General features: G+C 45.3%; 1 protein-coding gene across 1 annotated transcript in view; it reads right to left on the bottom strand.

Moving 5' to 3' along the window:
* LOC137369688 (SCO-spondin-like) overlaps positions 1-20657 on the bottom strand; it is a 100700-nt gene extending 80043 nt beyond the window's left edge. The window contains exons 1-5 of the mRNA XM_068031023.1: positions 20519-20657; positions 12140-12321; positions 9535-9615; positions 4593-4687; positions 3639-3895 (exon numbers count right to left, since the gene is read on the bottom strand). Of these exons, the coding sequence (XP_067887124.1) occupies positions 3639-3895; positions 4593-4687; positions 9535-9615; positions 12140-12321; positions 20519-20657 (754 nt within the window). The remainder of the gene's footprint in view (positions 1-3638; positions 3896-4592; positions 4688-9534; positions 9616-12139; positions 12322-20518) is intronic.
* Between the last annotated feature and the right edge of the window lie 902 nt (positions 20658-21559).

A 21559-nucleotide genomic window follows, 5' to 3' on the forward strand; every position in this document is an offset into this window, starting at 1 on the left:
GCCGAAGGGCCTGTACTGCTCTGGAATGTTCTAAAAAAAAAGTCCAGATAAACAACATCAACCGCAGCCTCACAGCTCCAGCGACCCAGGTTCAATTCTGGGTACTGCCTGTGTGAAGTTTGCAACTTCTCCCTGTGTCTGCGTGGGTTTCTGCCGGGTGCTCCGGTTTCCTCCCACAGCCAAAGACTCGCAGATTGATAGGTAAATTGGACATTGCAAATTGCCTCTAGTGTAGGTAGGTGGTAGGAGAATGGTGGGTCTGTGGTAGGGAATATGGGATTAATGGAGGATTAGTCTAAATGGGTGGTTGTTAGTCGGCACAGACTTGGCGGGCCGAAGGGCCTGTTTCAGTGCCGTATCTCGAAATAAAAAAATAAATAAAATAAATCGCACTGCCCACATCAACCCTCTCCATTTCTTCATTCAAGAACTCAATCAAGTTACTCAGACACAATTTGCCTTCAAGAAATCTCTGATGATCAATGTTCCACCTACTTTTTTTGTGTGCGGTCCATTCAATTAAGTGCATGCTGAGCAGGAGGAGGCAATTCAGGCCCTCGAGCCTGCTCCGCCATTCAATACGATCATGGCTGATCTCATCTCAGCCTCAACTCCACATTCCTGCCTGTTCTCCATAACCCTTCAACCCTTTTCTGATTAAATTTACCCAATGTCCCGGCATCCACCGCACTCTGGGGTAGTGAATTGTACAGACTCACGACCCTTTGAGAGAAGTAATTTCTCCTCATCTCTCTTTTAAATCTGCTACCCCTTATCCTAAAACTATGACCTCTTGTTCTAGATTGCCCCACAAGAGGAAACATCCTCTTTACGTCTACTTTGTCAATCCCTTTAATCATCTTATATACCTCAATTAGATCTCCTCTCATTCTTCTAAACTCCATGGAGTCAAGGCCTAAACTGCTCAATCTCTCTTCATAAGACAAACCCCTCATCTCTGGAATCAATCTAGTGAACCTTCTCTGAACTGCCTACAATGCAACTACATCCCTCCTCAAGGAAGGGGACCAAAACTGTACGCAATACTCCAGGTGCGGTCTTACTAATGCCTTGTACAGTTGCAGCAACACTTCCCTACTTTTATACTCTATTCCTTTAGCAATAAATGCCAAAATTCCATTTGCCTTCCTTTTCACCTGCTGTACATTCTAGTTTTCTGCGATTCATGCACGAGGACACCCAGATCCCTCTGCACCGAAGCTCTCTGACGTTTCGTATCCATGTTGCTACCATCCATTTTATTCCATGAGCTATAACTTTGCTCACAAGTCTGTTGTGTGACACTATATCAAACGCCTTTTGAAAGTCTATGTACACCACATCAACAGCATTGCCCTCATCAACCCTCTCTGTTACCTCCTCAAAAACTTCAGCAAGTTAGTTAAACATGATTTTACTTTAAGAAATCCATGCTGACTTTCCTTAATTAATTCGCATTTGTCCATATGACTACTGATTTTGTCCTGAATTATTTTTTTTTTAGACGTTTTCCCACCACCCAAGATAAACTGACTGGCCTGTAAGCTGCTGGGCTTATCTTTACACCCTTTTTTGAACAAGGGTGCAATGTGTGCAATTCTTTAGTCCTCTGGCACCATCCCTGAGTCTAAGGAAGACTGAAAAATTATGGCCAGTGCCTCAGCAATGACCACCTATGGCAAACGTGTGAAGCAGAATGCAGACTGGTTTCAATCTCACATTGAAGATCTGGAACCTGTCATAGCCGCTAAGCACATTGCACTCTTGAACTACAAGAAAGCCCCCAGCGAGTTAACATCCGTAGCACTTAAAGCAGCCAGAAGCACTGCACAAAGAACAGCCAGGCGCTGAGCAAATGACTACTGGCAACACCTATGCAGTCATATTCAGCTGGCCTCTGACACCGGAAATATCAGAGGAATGTATGATGGCATTAAGAGAGCTTTTGGGCCAACCATCAAGAAGATCGCCCCCCTCAAATCTAAATCAGGGGACACAATCACTGACCAACGCAAGCAAATGGACCGCTGGGTGGAGCACTACCTAGAACTGTACTCCAGGGAAAAGACCAAAGTACGGAAAGTCCTCATCAGGGAACTCCTCTTTGCTGACGATGCTGCTTTAACATCTCACACTGAAGAGTGTCTGCAGAGTCTCATCGACAGGTTTGCGGCTGCCTGCAACGAATTTGGCCTAACCATCAGCCCCAAGAAAACGAACATCATGGGGCAGGACGTCAGAAATGCTCCATCCATCAATATCGGCGACCATGCTCTGGAAGTGGTTCAAGAATTCACCTAACGAGGCTCAACTATCACCAGTAACCTGTCTCTAGATGCAGAAATCAACAAGCGCATGGGAAAGGCTTCCACTAAGAGAGTGTGGGAAAATAGCGCACTGACACGGAACACAAAAGTCCAAGTGTATCAAGCCTGTGTCCTCAGTACCTTGCTCTACGGCAGCGAGGCCTGGACAACGTATGTCAGCCATGAGTGACGTCTCAATTCATTCCATCTTCGCTGTCTCCGGAGAATACTTGGCATCAGGTGGCAGGACCGTATCTCCAACACAGAGGTCCTCGAGGCAGCCAACATCCCCAGCTTATACACACTACTGAGCCAGCGGCGCTTGAGATGGCTTGGCCATGTGAGCCGCATGGAAGATGGCAGGATCCCCAACGACACTTTGTACAGCGAGCTCGTCACTGGTATCAGACCCACCGGCCGTCCATGTCTCCTATTTAAAGACGTCTGCAAACGTGACATGAAGTCCTGTGACATTGACCACAAGTCATGGGAGTCAGTTGCCAGCGTTTGCCAGAGCTGGCGGGCAGCCATAAAGGTGGGGCTAAAGTGTGGCGAGTCGAAGAGACTTAGCAGTTGGCAGGAAAAAAGACAGAAGCGCAAGGAGAGAGCCAACTGGGCAACAGCCCCAACAAACAAATTTATCTGCAGCACCTGTGGAAGAGTCTGTCACTCTAGAATTGGCCTTTATAGCCACTCCAGGCGCTGCTGAACAAACCACTGACAACCTCCAGGCGCTTACCCATTGTCTCTCGAGATAAGGAGGCCAAAGAGAAGAGAATTTGGTTCCATTTTACCCTGGCTAGATTCCCTCTCACCCCATTGAAATTAGTACTCTTCCAATCTAGACATTTAACCTTATATCATTCTGGGCTTTTTTGCATTACGAGACGAAACAAGGGTAGATTGATTCCCTTGCCGAACTAGAATCTAAGGTAATCGGGGATAGATGGGAGTGTGGAATTCAAAACACTAACAGATCAGCCATGATCCTATTGAATGGTGGAACAGGCTAGAGGGGCCGAATGGCCTACTTCTGTTCCTAATTCGTACCTTCGTAACCTTATGATACGATGATCACTTTTATCCAATTGCTCCCTGACAGACGCTTGGTCCACTTGGCCTACCTCATTTCCCAGCACCAGACTTGTGGATTTTATTTTCTGTTAGCCACTAATCTACTCCCATTATCCCTCTGTGTCCCTCTCATTCTCTGCTTCAGTTCTCCCCTGCAGTTTCTGTATTCAGTTTGATTCTCTGATACCCTTCCCAGGGTGAAGTTTCTCCTAATGTCACTGCAGTAACTTCACAATCACACCATGGCCCCAATCTTACCCCTCAGCAGGTGGATAATTGTGTTGCCAATTGTCACCACGATGGATTTGGTGCACGTGACTCTGCTGGTGCCACAGGGCACATTCTCAGCCGTCACGGTGAAAAGTCCGGTGTGTTCTTGCACTAACACATACTCGCAGTCACCGAGGAAGCTGTACATCCGCCCATCGAATGTCATGTAGTGAGGGTCTCCTGTAGCAAGGCAGCTTCCAGCACATGGTTTCTTGCTGCACTGCCACTTTCGATCCCTACACACACTAACAGGGAAGATAGACAGCAGCATTAATGGTTCAAACACAAGGGCATTGTACACAATAGGAGACATGGTAACAGACAGACAGTGCTACCACACAGCAAGGGCAGGAGGGGAAATTATTCATGAAAGGAAAGCAATGGCTGATCAGAAATTAGAAAGATTGATCTTATGGAGAAAAGAATGTTGAAGATATTTAATGGGGATATTTAATGGGGATGTACCTTTGTTTTCGACAGAGGAAAGTACTAGTAGAAGGAGGAATAGATTTATACCAATGGAGAGCGATGGGTGGCAATGGGCAACAATGGTGGCGATGGGTGGGGATGGGCAACAATGGGTGACAATGGATAGCGACAGGTGATGATGGGTGATGATGGATGGTGATGGGCGACCATGGATAATGCTGGGGGAGGAAGAGGGGGAGTGCTGGGGAGTTGGGAAAGGAGAAAGGAAAACCCATGGGCGAGGGGAAATGTAATGTCCAGTCTTGGCTGATTTGGGATAGTCATAATGAAAGAACCCACATCAGCCATCTCGCTGCCAAATTTCAAAAGTATCGTAGAATCATAGAATGGTTACAGCACAGAAGCAGACCATTCAGCCGCCGTATCCATGCTGGCGCTCTGCAAGTACATTTCCTCAAATCCCATTCAATAAAACGCACTGAGCTAATGAGTGAGAACAGGGCATGCATTTACCATTCATTACAATCCTTCTGTATGGTCTGTTCCCTCTGGTACTGGCGGCCATTGTGGTGACACGGACAGTCTGATGGAGACACACAAGCATCTCCCTGTAAATAGAAACAGAAAATACTGGGCAAAAGCAACAGTCAGAAACATCCCATCTGAGGACACTGAAAGGAGAACAGTGAGAAAAACCCACACCTCCTGAGAAAATTCACACAGTGTAGTCTCACACACATAGACACAGACACACACACAGTGCAGTCCCTCTCACACACAGTACTTTTTATTCATCCATGGGATGTGGGTGTCACTGGCTAGGCCAGCATTTATTGCCCATCCCTAATTTCCCTTGAGAAGGTGATGGTGAGCTGCCTTCTTGAACCGCTGCAGTCCATGTGGGGTAGGTACACCCACAGTGCTGTTAGGAAAGGAGTTCCAGGATTTTGACCCAGCGACAGTGAAGGAACAGCGATATAGTTCCAAGTCAGGATGGTGTGTGACTTGGAGGGGAACTTGCAGGTGGTGGTGTTCCCATGTCTTTGCTGCCCTTGTCCTTCTAGTTGGTAGAGGTCGCGGGTTTGGAAGGTGCTGTCAAAGGAGCCTTGGTGCGTTGCTGCAGTGCATCTTGTAGATGGTACAGACTGCTGCCACTGTGTGTCGGTGACCTCCTGATTTACATTTATTACTGGAATGTTTTTTGTACTCTTTATAGTGAAGACAGAAGCAAAATATTTGTTTATTTCATCTGTCATTTCATTATCTACTATTAACTCCCCATTGTCACTCTCTAGAGGACCAACACTCACTTTACTTACTCTTTTCCTTTTTAAATACCTGTTGAAACTTTTGTTATCCGTCTTTACATTTCTAGCTAGTTTCCTCTCATACTCTAATTTATTTCACAAGCAAGAAATGCTGGAAATGCTCAGCAGGTCTGGCAGCATCTGTGGAGAGAGAAGCAGAGTTAATGTTTCGGGTCACTGACCCTTCATCAGAACTGGCAAAGGTAAGAAATGCAAAAGGTTATAAGCAAGTAAAGCGGGGGTGGGGTAAGAGATAACAAAGGAGAAGGTGTAGATAGGACAAGGTCACAGAATAGCTGACCAGAAGGTCGTGGAGCAAAGGCAAACAATATGTTAATGGTGTGTTAAAAGACAAAGCATTAGTACAGATAGGGTGTTAACGGACTGAATATTGAACAGCAGCAAGTGCAAACATGAAAAAAAACAGTGGGTAAGCAAACTGAACAAACTAGGATGAAATGAAATAAATGCAAAAAAAGGTTGTTAAAAAATGTTAAAAAGAAAAAAAGAAAAGAAAAAAGAAAATACAACTAAAAATGAAAATAAAAAGGGAGGCCAGTCATGCTCTGAAATTATTGAACTCAATGTTCAGTCCGGCAGGCTGTAGAGTGCCTAATCGATAAATGAGATGCTGTTCCTCGAGCTTGCGTTGATGTTCACTGGAACACTGCAGCAATCCCAGGACAGAGATGTGAGCATGAGAGCGGGGGGGAGTGTTGAAATGGCGAGCAACCAGAAGCTCAGGGTCCTGCTTGCGGACTGAGCGGAGATGTTCCGCAAAGCAGTCACCCAGTCTGCGCTTGGTCTCCCCAATGTAGAGGAGACCACATTGTGAGCAGTCAATACAGTATACTACATTGAAAGAAGTTCAAGTAAATCACTGCTTCACCTGAAAGGAGTGTTTGGGACCTTGGATAGTGAGGAGAGAGGAGGTAAATGGGCAGGTATTACACCTCCTGCGATGGCAGGGGAAGGTGCCGTGGAAAAGGGACGAGGTGGTGGGGGTAATGGAGGAGTGGGCGAGGGTGTCACAGAGGGAATGATCCCTTCGGAATGCTCACAGGGGAAGGAAGGGGAAGATGTGTTTGGTAGTGGCATCACGCTGGAGATGGCGGAGGATGATCCTTTGGATCTGGAGGCTGATGGGGTGGAAAGTGAGGAGAAGGGGAACCCTGTCACGGTTCTGGGAGGGAGGGGAAGGGGTGAGGGCAGAGGTGCGGGAAATGGGCCGAAACACGGTTGAGGGCCCCGTCAACCACAGTGGGGAGGATCCTCGGTTGAGGAAAAAGGAAGACATATCAGAAGCGCTGTCATGGAAGGTAGCATCATCAGAGCAGATGTGTCGGAGCCTATCCCCAGAGATAGAGACAGAGAAGTCCAGGAAGGGAAGGGAAGTGTCAGAGATGGACCATGTGAAGGTGAGAGAAGGGTGGAAATTAGAAGCAAAGTTGATAAAGTTTTCCAGTTCTGGGCGGGAGCAGAAACGCACCGAAACAGTCATCAATGTACCAGAAAAAGAGTTGGGGGAGAGGGCCTGGAACAAGGAATGTTCAACATATCCCACAAAAAGACAGGCATAACTGGGACCCATGCGGGTACCCATAGCAACATCTTTTACTTGAAGGAAGTGAGGGAGTTGAAGGAGAAGTTGTTCATGTGAGAACAAGTTCAGCCAGGCAGAGGAGAGTGGTGGATGGGGACTGGTTGGGTCTCTGTTCAAGGAAGAAGCGGAGAGCCCTCAAACTGTCCTGGTGGGGGATGGAGGTGTAGAGAGATTGGACGTCCATAGTGAAGAGGCGGCGGTTAGGGCCAGGAAACTGGAAATTGTCAAAATGACGGAGGGTGTCAGAAGAGTCACGGATGTAGGTGGGAAGAGACTGGACCAGCGGAGAAAAGATAGAGTCTAGATAGGAAGAAATAAGTTCAGTGGGGCAGGAGCAGGCTGACACAATGGGTCTGCCAGGACAGTCCTGTTTGTGGATTTTGGGAAGGAGGTAGAAGCGGGCTGTCCGAGTTTGTGGGACTATGAGGTTGGAAGCTGTGGAGGGAAGATCTCCAGAGGAGGTGAGGTCAGTGACAGTCCTGTGGACAATAGCTTGATGTTCGGTGGTGGGGTTATGGTCCAGAGGGAAGTAAGAACTCTCTGAGAGTTGGCGCTGAGCTTCTGCAAGGTAGAGGTCGGTACGCCAGACAACAACAGCACCACCCTTGTCTGCAGGTTTGATGACAATATCGAGAGAACCTGAGAGAACAGAGTGCCTCAAGTTCAGAGGGAGACAGGTTAGAGTGAGTGAGGGGAGCAGAGAAATTGAGACGACCAATGTCTCGCCGACAGTTTTCAATGAAAAGATCAAGAGCGGGTAAGAGGTCAGAGGGAGGGGTCCAGGTAGAGGGAGAATGCTGGAGGCGGGTGAATGGGTCTGCTGGTCGGGAGGAGGACTCCTGGTCAAAGAAGTGAGCCCGGAGGCGGAGGCGACGGAAGAAGAGCTCAACGTCATGCCCAGCAGGTGGTAGACGCGGGCACGATGGAGTCCTTTAAGATGTATCTAGACAGATACATGAATGGGCAGGAAGAAAAGAGATACAGAACCTTAGAAAATAGGCGACATGTTTAGAGAGAGGATCTGGATCGGCGCAGGCTTGGAGGGCCGAAGGGCCTGTTCCTGTGCTGTAATTATCTTTGTTCTTTGTTCTTTGTAGCACGAAATTCATTGAGGTGGAGGCATCAGGGAATAAAACTGAGACCTTTGCTGAGTACAGAATGCTCAGCATCAGAGAGGGGGAGGTCAGAGGGTATAGTGAATGCACGGCAAGGGGTCAGATCAGAAGGGGTGGGGTCAGAGGGAAGTGAAGGGGAAGTAGGATCTGGAGGGTCATTAGTCCCCATCAGCTGCTGGAGCTTGCGTTCCTTAACACCTGAAAGGAAGACAAAAAGTTTTTTGTTAATGCGTCGGATAAGACGAAGGATGAAATGAAACTGTGGAGTAGAACAGCTTTGAGATAAGGTGAGACGGTGCTGCTGGAGAGAGAGGTTCAGTGTGTACATGTGGCAGCGCATGGCACTGAGTGTGGATCTCAGGATGCAGAGAGAATAACAGTCCGAGGAATGTTGTATTTCTCGGAGATACCTGTGATCCTGGGTGGATTCAAAGCATGATGGGTGAAACTTCAGTTGGAATTAATGTGGAATAAGTCGGAGCCGGAGAGAGTCACTGAGGAAGGAGATGTGGTTGTGAAAACGAGTTTTGGTGGACACTTTATCTAACACCAGGAGGGAAATGGAAAGCAATGAAGGTGAACAAGGTAAAAGAGACAAACGAAAATCCCGTCAGAGAGAAGAGCAGAACTTCTTTAAGGTCGGCATTCCTGGAAGAGAAGTGACAGTGAATTAAACACTAAAATAAAAACAAAATACTGCAGATGCTGGAAATCTGAAATAAAAACAAGAAATACTGGAAATACTCAGCAGGTCTGGCAGCATCTGTGGAGAGAGAAGTAGAGTTAACGTTTCAGGTCAGTGACCCTTCATCGGAACTGACAAATATTAGAAATGTAAAAGGTTTTAAGCAAGTAAAGTGGGGGTGGGGCAAGAGATAACAAAAGAGAAGGTGTTGATAGGTAGGAAGAGGGATGTGGTCCTATGTCGTTTGTTCCGATGTGGACCACGACTGCTGGCTGTTCACCCTCCCCCTTCAGGATGCTCTGCAGCCGCTCAGTGACATCCTTGACCCTGGCACCAGGGAGGCAACACACCATCCTGGATTCATGTCTGTGGCCACAGAAACACCTGTCTGTTCCCCTGACTATTGAATCACCTATCACTACGGCTCTTCCAGTCTTCCCTGTACCCTCCTGTGCAGCTGAGTCACCCGTGGTGCCATGGACTTGCTCAGGCTGCACTCCCCAGATCACTTTCCTCAGTATTCAGAACAGTGCAGTCTCAATTGCATGCACACAGTAATAGCCCTCTCACACACGCAATATAGTCTCTCACACATGCACAGTCTCTCTCTCTCTCTCTCGTGTACATGCACAGTTCAGTCTCACACACATAGTACAGTTTCTTGCATGCAGTGCAGTACCGTGCAGGTACACACGCACACGCACACACACGCACCCCTCCATTATGCGTTCTATTGCAGCCCTACCAGCAGTACAAGGGTATCTGGGCATCCACAGCCATCGAACAGATCGTGACAGGTCTCGTTGAGATCGATGGTGTCGCAGGTCTTCAGACAGGAGCGAAAGGTGTAGATGAGATTATTGGGACAGGAAGCAGTTTCAGGGCAGGTCCGATCAGTGCAGTTCCAAACTCCAGTGACACACACGCTGGAACAGAATGCACAGAGCAGAGAAAATGTGTCAGAGAAACGGGCAAGACTTGCTGAAACAACAAAAGTAATGTGAGGGAGACAAAGCGCAGGGCAGCACTGGTCCACTGGTCATTCATCTCAATGATAGTTCTGGGATCTCACTGTGCACAAACTGATCGACTCCCACTCACCTACTGGGGGGGGTGGGGGGGGTAGTTTTGGAGAGGGTGGTGACACAGAAAGAGAGGGGGATTTTGGGCTTTCGGTGTGCTACATGTTTTGGGGGGGTTGGTCAGTGACCCCTTGCTCTCAATAGTAGCTGGTTGTGTGGCAGAGAAATTCAATGAAACCAACCTATCCTGTGAGAGTAAGGAAACAGGTGACAGGGTGATTTCATCAAACTCCTCCTGCCACCCAGTCCAATCAGTGCCTTCAAATAGAGGATTATATAGAATCTGCCATTACCTACATATAGGGTCATATAGAATAGGAACATAGGAACAGGCGAAGGCCACTCAGCCCTTTTAGCCGGTTCTGCTATTAAATGATCTCATGGCTGACCTGTGATCTAACTCCATTTACCCACCTTTGCCCCATATCCCTTAACACCTTTGATTAACAAAAATCTATCAATCTCAGATTTAAAATTAACAATTGACCCAGCATCACTTGTCATTTGCAAAGAGAGTTCAAAACTTCTCCCACCCTTTGTGTTAAAGTGTTTCCTAATTTCACTCCTGAAAGGTCTGGCTCTAATTTTTTGACTCTGGCCCCTAGTCCTAGACTCCCCAACCAGTGGAAATAGTTTCTCTCTATCAAGTATTGAGGTTCTACTGTCAGATTTCCAGGAACAAAGAACAAAGAAAATTACAGCACAGGAACAGGCCCTTCGGCCCTCCAAGCCTGCGCCGATCCAGATCCTCTATCTAGACATGTCGCCTATTTTCTAAGGGTTTGTATCTCTTTGCTTCCTTCCCATTCATGTATCTGTCTAGATACATACTAGACATAGGAGCTCGGGAGGAATATTAAGAGCAGGACCTTGAAGGTAGTAATCTCTGGATTATTCCCAGTGTCACACACTAATGAGAGTAGAGATAGGAAGACAGGGAGGATCAATTGGTGGCTTGAGGAAAAGTGCAGGAGGGAAGGCTTCAGATTCCTGGAGCACTGGAACCAGTTCTGGAGCAGGAGGCACTTAGAGTCATAAAGTAATTACAGCACAGGAGGCCATTCAGCCCATCGAGTCTATGCCAACTCTTTGTACAGCAATTCAGTCAGTTCCATTCCCCCACTCTATTCCTGTAGCCCTGTAAGTTCATAATTCCTGCGAGTTCCAGTTATTACCACCCACTATGTAAAAAAGTTCTTCCTCACACATCGCCCCCCTGCATCTCTTACCCAAAACCTTCAATTTGTGTCCCCTAGTCCTTGTACCATCAGCGAATGGGAACAGATTTTCTTTGTCTACCTTATCTAAACCTGTTATAATCTTGTACACCTCTACCAAATCTCCCCTCAATCTCTTTTGCTCCAAGGAGAACAACCCCAGCTTCTCCAAAGTAACCTTGTCGCTAAAATTCTCCCATCCCTGGAACCATTCTGGTAAATCTCCTCTGCAGCCTCTCAAGGACCCTCACATCCTTCCTGAAGTGCGGGGACCAGAACTGGATACAATACTCCAGTTGGGTCCTAACCAGAGCTTTCTAAAGGTTCAGCATAACTTCCCTGATTTTGTACTCAATGCCTTTATTTATGAAGCCCAAGATCCCATCTCCACCTCTTACTACTAGCTTACTATTCACATGCCAGAAGATTTTTGCATTCCCTTTTCTGTTGTCTGCCATTCTATTTTCATTTTCTCTCTTTGCCAGTCTTAACATCCTAATGCACCCCTAGAGAACCTGCAGAATCCCCAACATCTCATATAGCATCTATAGATTCCCAATCACACCCATATAAAATATATAGAATCTCAGTCATTCCCACATAGAACCTGTGGAATCCAATCACCCTCATATAGAATCCACAGAATTCTCATCAGCCCTTACAGAATCTATAGAATCCTATTTCCCCATATAGAATCCCCATAACTCCTGTATAGAATCACTGTCACACCAGACAGAATCTATAGAATTCCCATCAACCCATATAGAATCTATATAATTCCCATCCTCTTCATAATAGGTTCTATAGAATCCTATAGCCCTGTATAGAATCCCCATTGTCGTCATATGATAATGATGATGGCTATTCAGACGAAGATGAAGGGAAGATTTGGCTGGATGGGTGCTGACACGCTGCCCGGTGGCTAATCAGTCCAATTCGAGACCTCATGCTCTGAGCATTTGGGCACAAGGATTCTTGAGCTGGGGGAACCTGGGCAGAAGCGAGTCTGGGCAGAAGCAGCTTCCTTCTGTTTTCAATATTTCTCTCCTACAGCTTCGCTTCTTAAGGACTCAAACCTGCACGCAGCATTCCTGATTTTTGAGCACCAGTTGTTCCTGTCAGCAGCTTCCTGCACAAATGTCTGTTGTTCGATATCAATCAAGGAGAGTCGCTTCTTCAGCTGGTCTCGAAACGTTTTTGTGGAACACCTTGATTCCACTACCTGAAGCACAGCTCTCCAGACAACACCGTTTTCAGCATTCTAGTGTTCTTCGTGCATGTCACATGCACATGGATAGTGATCACAATATGAGAGAATTTTACATGATGTTTGAAAGTGAGGTAGTTCAATCTGAAGCCAGATTGTTAAATTTGAACAAAGGAAATGATGAAGGTATGAGGGGAAAATTGGCTGAGGTGGATTGGGAAAATACATCAACAGGTTTGACAGTACATAGACAATGGATAGTCTTTAAAGAAATATTACACAGTTTACAGAAACTATACATTCCTTCAAGGCATAAAAACCCCAAAAGAAAAGGCAGTCAACAGTGGATAACAAAGGAAGTTAAGGATTGTATAAGATTAAAAGAAAAGGCCAATAAAGTTGCCAGAAATAATAGTAAACCTGAGGATTGGGAGGATTTTAAAACAGCAAAGGAGGATAAAGAAACTGATCAAGAAAGGGAGAAGAGAATATGAATGTAAACTAGCAAAAAATATAAAAATGGACTGTAAAAAAGGAAATGTTTGGCTAATATAAATGTGGGTCTATTACAGGCAGAGTCAGGAGAATTTATAAAGGGGAATAGAGAAATGGCAGAGAAGCTAAATGATTACTTGGTGTCTGTCTTCACTGAGGAAGATACAAGAAATCTCCCAGAATTACAGATCCAAGGGATTGGGGGAATGAGGAATTGAAGGAAATTATATTAGTAAGAAGATTGTATTGGAAAAATTAACAGGGCTGAAGGTTGATAAATCCCCAGGACCTGATATTCTACATCCCAGAGTGTTGAAAGAGGTAACTATGGAGATAATGGATGCATTGGTGATCATCTTCCAAAATTCTATAGATTCTGGAACGGTTCCTGCAGATTGGAAGGTAACAAATGTCACCCCACTATTTGAGAAGGGAGAGAGAGAGAAAACAGGGAATTACAGACCTGTTAGCCTTACATCAGTTGTTGGGAAAATGCTAGAATCTATTCTAAATGATGTGATAAATGGACACTTGGATAATAATGATCTGATTGGGCATAGGCAACATGGATTATGAATGGGAAATCATGGCAGATGGAATATAATATGGAAACATGTGAGGTTATCCACTTTGGTAGGAAGAATAGATGTGCAGGGTATTGCTTAAATGGTAAGGGATTAGAAAGTGTAGATGGACAAAGGGACCTGGGTGTCCTTGTCAATAAGACACTGAAAGCTAACATGCAGGTGCAGCAAGCAATTAGGAAGGTTAATGGTATGTTAGTGTTTATCACAAGAGGATTTGAGTACAGGAGTAGTGAAGTTTTGCTTCACTTGTATAAAACCTTGTTTAGACCGCACCTGGAGTACTGTGTGCAGTTTTGGTCCCCTTACCTGAGGAAGGATATTATTATTGCCACAGAGGGAGTGCAACGAAGGTTCACCAGACTTGTTCCCGGGATGGTGGGACTGTCCTATGAAGAGAGATTGGGGAAACTGGGCCTGTATTCTCTAGAGTTTCGAAGAATGAGAGGTGATCTCATTGAAACCTACAAAATACATAAAGGGATAGACAGGGTAGATGTAGGTAAGATGTTTCCCCTGGTTGGGGAGTCTAGAACCAGGGAACACAATTTCAAAATAAGGGGGAAGCCACTTAGGACCGAGATGAGGAGAAATTTCTTTACCCAGAAGGTTGTGAATCTTTGGAATTCTCTACCCCAGAGGGCTGTGGAAGCTCAGTCATTGAGTATGTTTAAAGCAGAGATTGACAGATTTCTAAATACAAATGACATAAGGGGATATGGGGATAATGTGGGGAAAAAGGCATTGAAATGGATCAGCTGTCATCATACTGATTGGCGGGGCAGGCTTGATGGGCTGAATGGCCTATTCCTGCTCCTAAATCCTGTTCAGCACAACTGTCGCTGTCGGAGAATGCTCTCAGTGCTGGGTTAATTCACTCTTCTATGGACTACAATATTTGTGATGTAGTCCTACCATTTGATATTCATGACAGAGCAAAGCAGCATTGATGGAATGTAATATCTCCAATCTTGCAGATGACACAAAACTGGGTGAGAGGATGAGTTGTGAGGAGGATGCAGAGAGGCTTCAGGGTGATTTGGACAAGTTGAGTGAGTAGGCAAATGCATGGCAGATGCAGTATAATGTGGATAAATGTAAGGTTATCCACTTTGGTAGCAAAAACAGGAAGGCAGATTATTATCTGAACGGCTATAAACTGAGAGAGGGGAATATGCAGCGAGACCTGGGTGCTCTCGTACACCAGTCGCTGAAGGTAAGCATGCAGGTGCAACAGGCGATAAAAAAGGCAAATGGTATGTTGGCCTTCATAGTGAGAGGATTCGAGTACAGGAGCAGGGATGTCTTGCTGCAATTATACAGGGCCTTGGTGAGGCCACACCTGGAATATTTTGTGCAGTTTTGGTCTCCTTATCTAAGGAAGGATGTTCTTGCTATCGAGGGAGTGCAGCGAAGGTTTACCAGACTGATTCCTGGGATGGCGGGACAGACATATGAGGAGAGATTGAGTCGGTTAGGATTATATTCGCTGGAGTTCAGACTTGAGTTCAGGACTTGACAGGGAAGATGCAGGAAGGATGTTCCCGATGGTGGGGGAGTCCAGAACCAAGGGTCATATTCTAAGGATACGGGGTAAACCTTTCAGAACTGAGATGAAGAGAAATTTCTTCACCCAGAGAGTGGTGAACCTGTGGAATTTGCTACCACAGTTGAGGCCAAAACATTGTATGTTTTCAAGAAGGAGTTAGATATAGCTCTTGTGGTGAAAGGGATCAAAGGATATGGGGCGAAAGCGGGAACAGGCTACTGAGTTGGATGATCAGCCATGATCATAATGAAGGGCGGCACAGTGGCCAGTACCACAACCTCACAGCTCCAGCGACCCGGGTTCGGTTCTGGGTACTGCCTGTGCGGAGTTTGCAAGTTCTCCCTGTGACTGCGTGGGTTTCCGCCGGGTGCTCCGGTTTCCTCCCACAGCCAAAGACTTGCAGGTTGATAGGTAAATTGGACATTGTAAATTGCCCCTAGTGTAGGTCGGTGGTAGGAGAATTATGGAGATGCTGTAAGGAATAGGGGATTAATGTAGGATTAGTATAAATGCATGGTTGATAGTTGGCACAGACTCGGTGGGCCGAAGGGCCTGTTTCAGTGCTGTATCTCTCTATGAATGGTGGAGCAGGCTCAAAGGGCCGAATGGCCTACTCCTGCTCCAATTTTCTATGGAATTGTTCAAGTAGCTTAATTTTTTTCCTGTACAGGACCCAACCTTCCGAGCCATACAAGTGGGTAGTGATAAAACCTGGATTTTCAGGGAAATGTGCAAAGAGTGATTTTTCCAAACTCATTTAGAGAGTCAATGAAAAGAGCTGTTGGCTTTGGACAAGCGATTGTCAATGTCTTTACTGCTGAAGGCATCGATTGACATAATGCTGCCCTGATATGTGAATTGATAACAATGTTGAGACTTTCGTCATCAATATTGATCTGTGGTGAGTTGTAATTTTCACAGGGTGGGGGTGTGAACAGTGTTTCAGTTTTCTTCAGTCTGATCGTAAGGCTAAATGCCTTTTCTGCATCTGAGAAGCTGTTCACGATGAGCTGAGGTGCTTCCTGTGTGTGGACTACAAGGGGACAATCATTAGCAAAAAGAAGTTCCAAGATGTGCACTTCTGTGCTGTTTGATAGTGCCGAGAGTTGTAGATTGAAAAGACTTCCATTTGTTCAGAAACAGACGTAAACAACCCTCTGTCAATCTCTCTTAGCCTCCTGAAGCATCAGGCTGATGAAGATGGATGGAGGGCCAGTGCAAGAACACACCCTTGTTTTACACCATTGGAGATAGGGAAGCTGTCAGAGAGAGAGCTCTATTCAGTTTCACCTAACCTTGCTGTCCTACATGCAGCTGTCAGAGAGTATCTCCAGGACTTATGTGTGCAACCCAACTCAGATAAGGTGCCACACAAAAGGTTAATACACAAGGTAAGATCACATGGGGTTAGGGGCAATTTATTAGCTTGGATAGAGGATTGGCTAATCAACAGAAAACAGAGAGTCGGCATAAATGGGTCTTTTTCTGGTTGTCCAGATGTAACTGGTGGGGTGCCACAGGGTTCGGTTCTCGGGCCCCAACTAGTTACAATCTATATTAATGACTTGGATGCAGAGATAGAAGGTACGAAAGCCAAATTTGCAGATGACACTAAAATAGGGGGGACAGTAAATTGCAATAAAGAAATAAGAAATTTACAAATGGATATGGATAGATTAGGTGAATGGGCCAAAATTTGGCAGATGGAGTTTAACGTGGATAAGTGTGAGGTTATCCATTTTGCTCGGAAGAATAGAAAGGCAAATTATCTAAATGGAGAGAAACTTCAGAGTGCTTCAGTGCTGAGGGATCTGGGTGTCCTCGTGCATGAATCGCAGAAAACTAGTATGCAGGTGCAGCAGGTAATAAGGAAGGCAAATGGAATTTTGGCATTTATTGCTAAAGGAACCGAGTATAAAAGTAGGGAAGTGTTGCTGCAACTGTACAAGGCATTAGTGAGACCGCACCTGGAGTATTGCGTACAGTTTTGGTCCCCTTCCTTGAGGAGGGATGTAGTTGCATTGGAGGCAGTTCAGAGGAGGTTCACTAGATTGATTCCAGAGATGAGGGGTTTGTCTTATGAAGAGAGATTGAGCAGTTTAGGCCTTTACTCTCTGGAGTTTAGAAGAATGAGAGGAGATCTAATTGAGGTATATAAGATGATTAAGGGAATTGACAAAGTAGACGTAAAGAGGATGTTTCCTCTTGTGGGGCAATCTGGAACGAGAGATCATAGTTTTAGGATAAGGGGTAGCAGATTTAAAAGAGAGATGAGGAGAAATTACTTCTCTCAAAGGTCGTGAGTCTGTGGAATTCACTACCCCAGAGTGCGGTGGATGCCGGGACATTGAGTAAATTTGAGGAGGAGATAGACAGATTTTTAATTAGTAATGGGTTGAAGGGTTATGGAGAACGGGCAGGAAAGTGGAATTGAGGCCGAGATGAGATGAGCCATGATCGTATTGAATGGCGGAGCAGGCTCGAGGGGCTGAATTACCTACTCCTGCTCCTAGTTCTTATGTTCTAGAAAGTATTTCCCACAGTCCATGCCGGCTGATGGTATCTAAGGCCTTTGAGGTCCATGAAGAAAACATACAGGCCTGTGTTCTGTTCCCTGTATTTTTCTTGGATCTGTCTCAGTACAAAGACTGTATCTATAGTTCCTCTGCTTGGCCTAAATCCACACTGACTCTCAGGGAGAGTTTCCTCGGCGATCGTTTGTACAAGTCTGTTTAGAAGTACTCTTGCTAAGATTTTGCCTGTAAAATGGAGACAAGGTAATCCATCTGTAATGTGAGCAATCTGACTTTCCCTTCTTGTTTTTGTCGAGGGCAACAATCACTGTATTGTGAAGGTCTGTCTCTTTCTCCCAGCAAGCCATAAAAAGCTCTGTGAATCCGTGACCTCTGCTGCATACAATTGAAACCCGGGGCCTTGCGGGATTTCAATAGTGCTACAGCACTCACAATCTCTTCATAGGTTGGGGGTTCATTCAATACAAACTTTGTTTCCCTTTGTGGTATCCTCTCTATCAAAGCAAGGATCAATAGCTGTCCCCGTATAGAATCTATAGAACCCTGCCACTCCCTTATACAATCTATAGATCACCATCGCCCCCAAATAAAACTTCATAACCCACATATAAACTCTGTAGAATCCCCGCAATTCCCATATGGAACCCCCGTCACCCCCATACAGAATCTATGGAACCCCTGTCATCACCATTTAGGATCCCATCACTCAGATAGAATCTGTAGAATCCCCATGAGACCCACATAAAATCTATAAAATACCCATCATCCCATGGAGAATTGATAGAATGCCCATCATTTCTAGACATAATCTAGAGAATCACTCTGCTCCCATGTATAATCTTTAGTATCCCCATCACCACATATAGAATCTATAACCCCCATATAGATTCAAACCACTACAGAAAAAAAGCACTGTGGGTGGACCTACAGCACATGGACTGCAGCAGTTCAAGGCAGTGACTCACCACCACCTTCTCAAGGGATATTCGGAATGGGTAAGAAATGTTGGTCTAACCAGCGATGCCCACATCCCATGAATAAATAAAAAAAAGTCTTGCACCTCAACACACAAGTTATCTTTTTGGTCTATTCGGCCCAACTCTTTCCTTAAATTATCCTTTTGCTCTTTATTTATTTATAAAACATCTGTGGGTTTTCCTTGAATTTACTTGCTAAAAAGGGATGTGGGGTTAGGGCGGGGAGATGGTTAGGATGAGAAAAGCCACAAACTTGATCGAATGTTTTGAAGAAGTAACAAGGAAGATCAATGAGGGTAGTGCAGTTGATGTGGTCTACATGGATTTTAGCTAGGCCTCGACAAAGTTCCACATGGCAGACTGGTTAAAAAATAAAATCCCATGGGATCCAGGAAAATGCAGCAAGGTGGATACAAAATTAGTTCAGTGACAGGAAACAAAGGGTAATTGTTGACGGGTGTTTTTGCGACTGGAGGGCTGTTTCCAGTGGCGTTCCACAGGGCTCAGTACTGGGTCCCCTGATTTTTGTGGTATATATTAATGATTTGGATGTAAATGTAGGGGACATGATCAAGAGGTTTGCAGATGACACTAAGATTGACTGTGTGGTAGATAGCGAGGAGGATAGCTGTAGGCTGCAGGAAGATATTGATGGTCTGGTCAGAAGGGCAGAAAAGTGGCAAATGAAATTCAACCTGGAGAAGTGTGAGGTGATGCATTTGGGGAGGTCAAACAAGGCAAAGGAATACACGATTAATGGGAAAATACTGAGAAGTGTAGAGGAAGTGAGGGACCTTGGAGTGAATGTCCACAGATCCCTGAAGGTAGCAGGACAGGTCGATAAGGTGGTTAAGAAGGCAGATGGAATCCTTTCCTTTATTAGCCGAGGTATAGAATACAAGAGCAGGGAGGTTATGCTGGAACTGTATAAATCATTGGTTAGGCCACAACTTGAGTACTGTGTGCAGTTCTGGTCTCCTCATTACAGAAAGGATGTAATTGCACTAGAGAGGGTACAGAGGAGATTTACAAGGATGTTGCCAGGACTGGAAAAATGCAGCTATGAGGAAAGATTGGATAGACTGGGGTTGTTCTCCTTGGAACAGAGAAGGCTGAGGGGAGATCTGATTGAAATGTACAATATTTTGAGGGGCCTGGATAGAGTGGAGGTGAAGGGTCTATTCACCTTAGCAGAGAGGTCATTGACGAGGGGCATAGATTTAAAGTGATTGGTCGAAAAATTAGAGGGGAGATGAGGAAAAACTTTTTCACCCAGAGGGTGGTGATGGTCTGGAACTCACTGCCTGAAACGGTAGTTGAGGCAGAGACCCTCAACTCATTCAAAAGAAATCTGGATATGCAGCTCAAGTGCCGTAATCTGCAGGGCTAGGGACCAAATGCTGGAAGGTGGGATTAGAATAGGTGGATCGTTTTTCAGCCAGCACATGATGGGCTAAGTGGACTCTTTCTGTGCCTTAAACTTTCTATGATTCTTTCTATGATTCTAAGAGGGAGATGGTTAGGGTGAAGTTAGGGTAGGAAGATGGAGATGGTTAAGGTCAGGGGGAGAGGATTAGAGGCTGGTCTGACATGTAATGGGATGTTTACACATACCAAGTGTTGCAATTTCTGTCGATGACTGTCCCCGGTGAATAGACTGTATCCTCGAGCAGACAGGGGCAGAGGGAAGGGGGAATACACTGACCATCATCATCCAGTACCAGTCCATCAGGACAGTTACAGCCCGGCACACAGTCCACAGCCAGTCCACAGCCCAGTTCCATGCGTAGATGCACACATGAATTCTCACAGTGTCGAGAGCAGTCACTGTACACCTGTCCCCCACTACACTGCACCGCTAAGGGAGAAAACAGTCTGGTTAGCACATCAACAAAACAAGCAAACCATGGAATAGTTAATACAGCACAGAGTGACAGACAGGGATGAAACTCAGTCACAGAGTTAACAACAGAGCAACACAAGTCACATTCTACCAATTATAGTACCTGCCCATTATTCCTAATCTCTGTTTCCTTTCACTCAATTTCCTAACCAGGTCAATAGTTTGCTTTCAATTCCATGACCTTCAGCTTTAGCCAACAGTTTCTTAGGAGGGAGTTTATCAAATGCCTTCTGGAAATCCATGTAAATAACATTCATAGACATTTTTCTGACCACTACTACAGTCACCTCTTCAAAAAATTCACAAGATTTGTCAGGCATTATCTACTCTTTATAAATCCATACTGGCTCTCTCTGGTCAGCTGAGAATTTTCAAGGTGTTCAGTCACCCTATTCTCAATGATAGACTCTCGTAATTTCCCAACAACAGATATTAGGTTAACTGCTCTATAGAGTCATACAGCATAGAAACAGGCCCTTCGGCCCACTGCGTCCATGCTGACCATAATGCCTGTCTATACTAATCCCACCTGCCTGCATTAATTCCATATCCCTCTATGCCTTGCTCATTCAAGTACCTGTCCAGATGCCTCTTAAATGTCGCTACTGTTCCTGCCTCCACCACCTCCTCAGGCAGCTCATTCCAGATACCCACTATTCTTTGTGAAAAATTTACCCCTTTGATCCCCTTTAAACCTCCTCCCTCTCACCTTAAATCTATGCCCTCTAGTTTTAGTCACCCCTACCATGGGAAACAGACTCTGGCTATCTACCCTATCTATGCCTCTCAGAATTTTATATACCTCTATCATGTCCTCTCTCAGCCTCCTTCGCTTCAGGGAAAACAGACCCAGCCTATCCAATCTCTCTTTATAACTCAAGCCCTCCAAACCAGGCAACATCCTTGTGAATCTTTAATTCCCTAGTTTCCCACGCTCACCCTTTTTAAATGGCAGAGAGATATTTGCAATTTTCCAAACTAAAGAAATGGTTCCCAAATTGAGAGAGCTTTGGAAGATTAGAATTCTGGCATCTGCAATGCTCTCACTTACTTCCTTTAAAACCCTGGGATGGAAACCACCTTTCGTGCCATTATTTGCTCCATTACTGTTATTTCGCTGACGTTAATTTTGATGAGTCCCCATTCCTGATTCAATATTAATTTCCTTGGAATGTCTGGCATGCTGACAACTTCCTCCATTGTAAATACAGACACAAAGTAA

Source organism: Heterodontus francisci, chromosome 5 (genome assembly GCF_036365525.1).
Source record: "Heterodontus francisci isolate sHetFra1 chromosome 5, sHetFra1.hap1, whole genome shotgun sequence".
Classification (NCBI taxonomy): Eukaryota; Metazoa; Chordata; class Chondrichthyes; order Heterodontiformes; family Heterodontidae; genus Heterodontus; species Heterodontus francisci.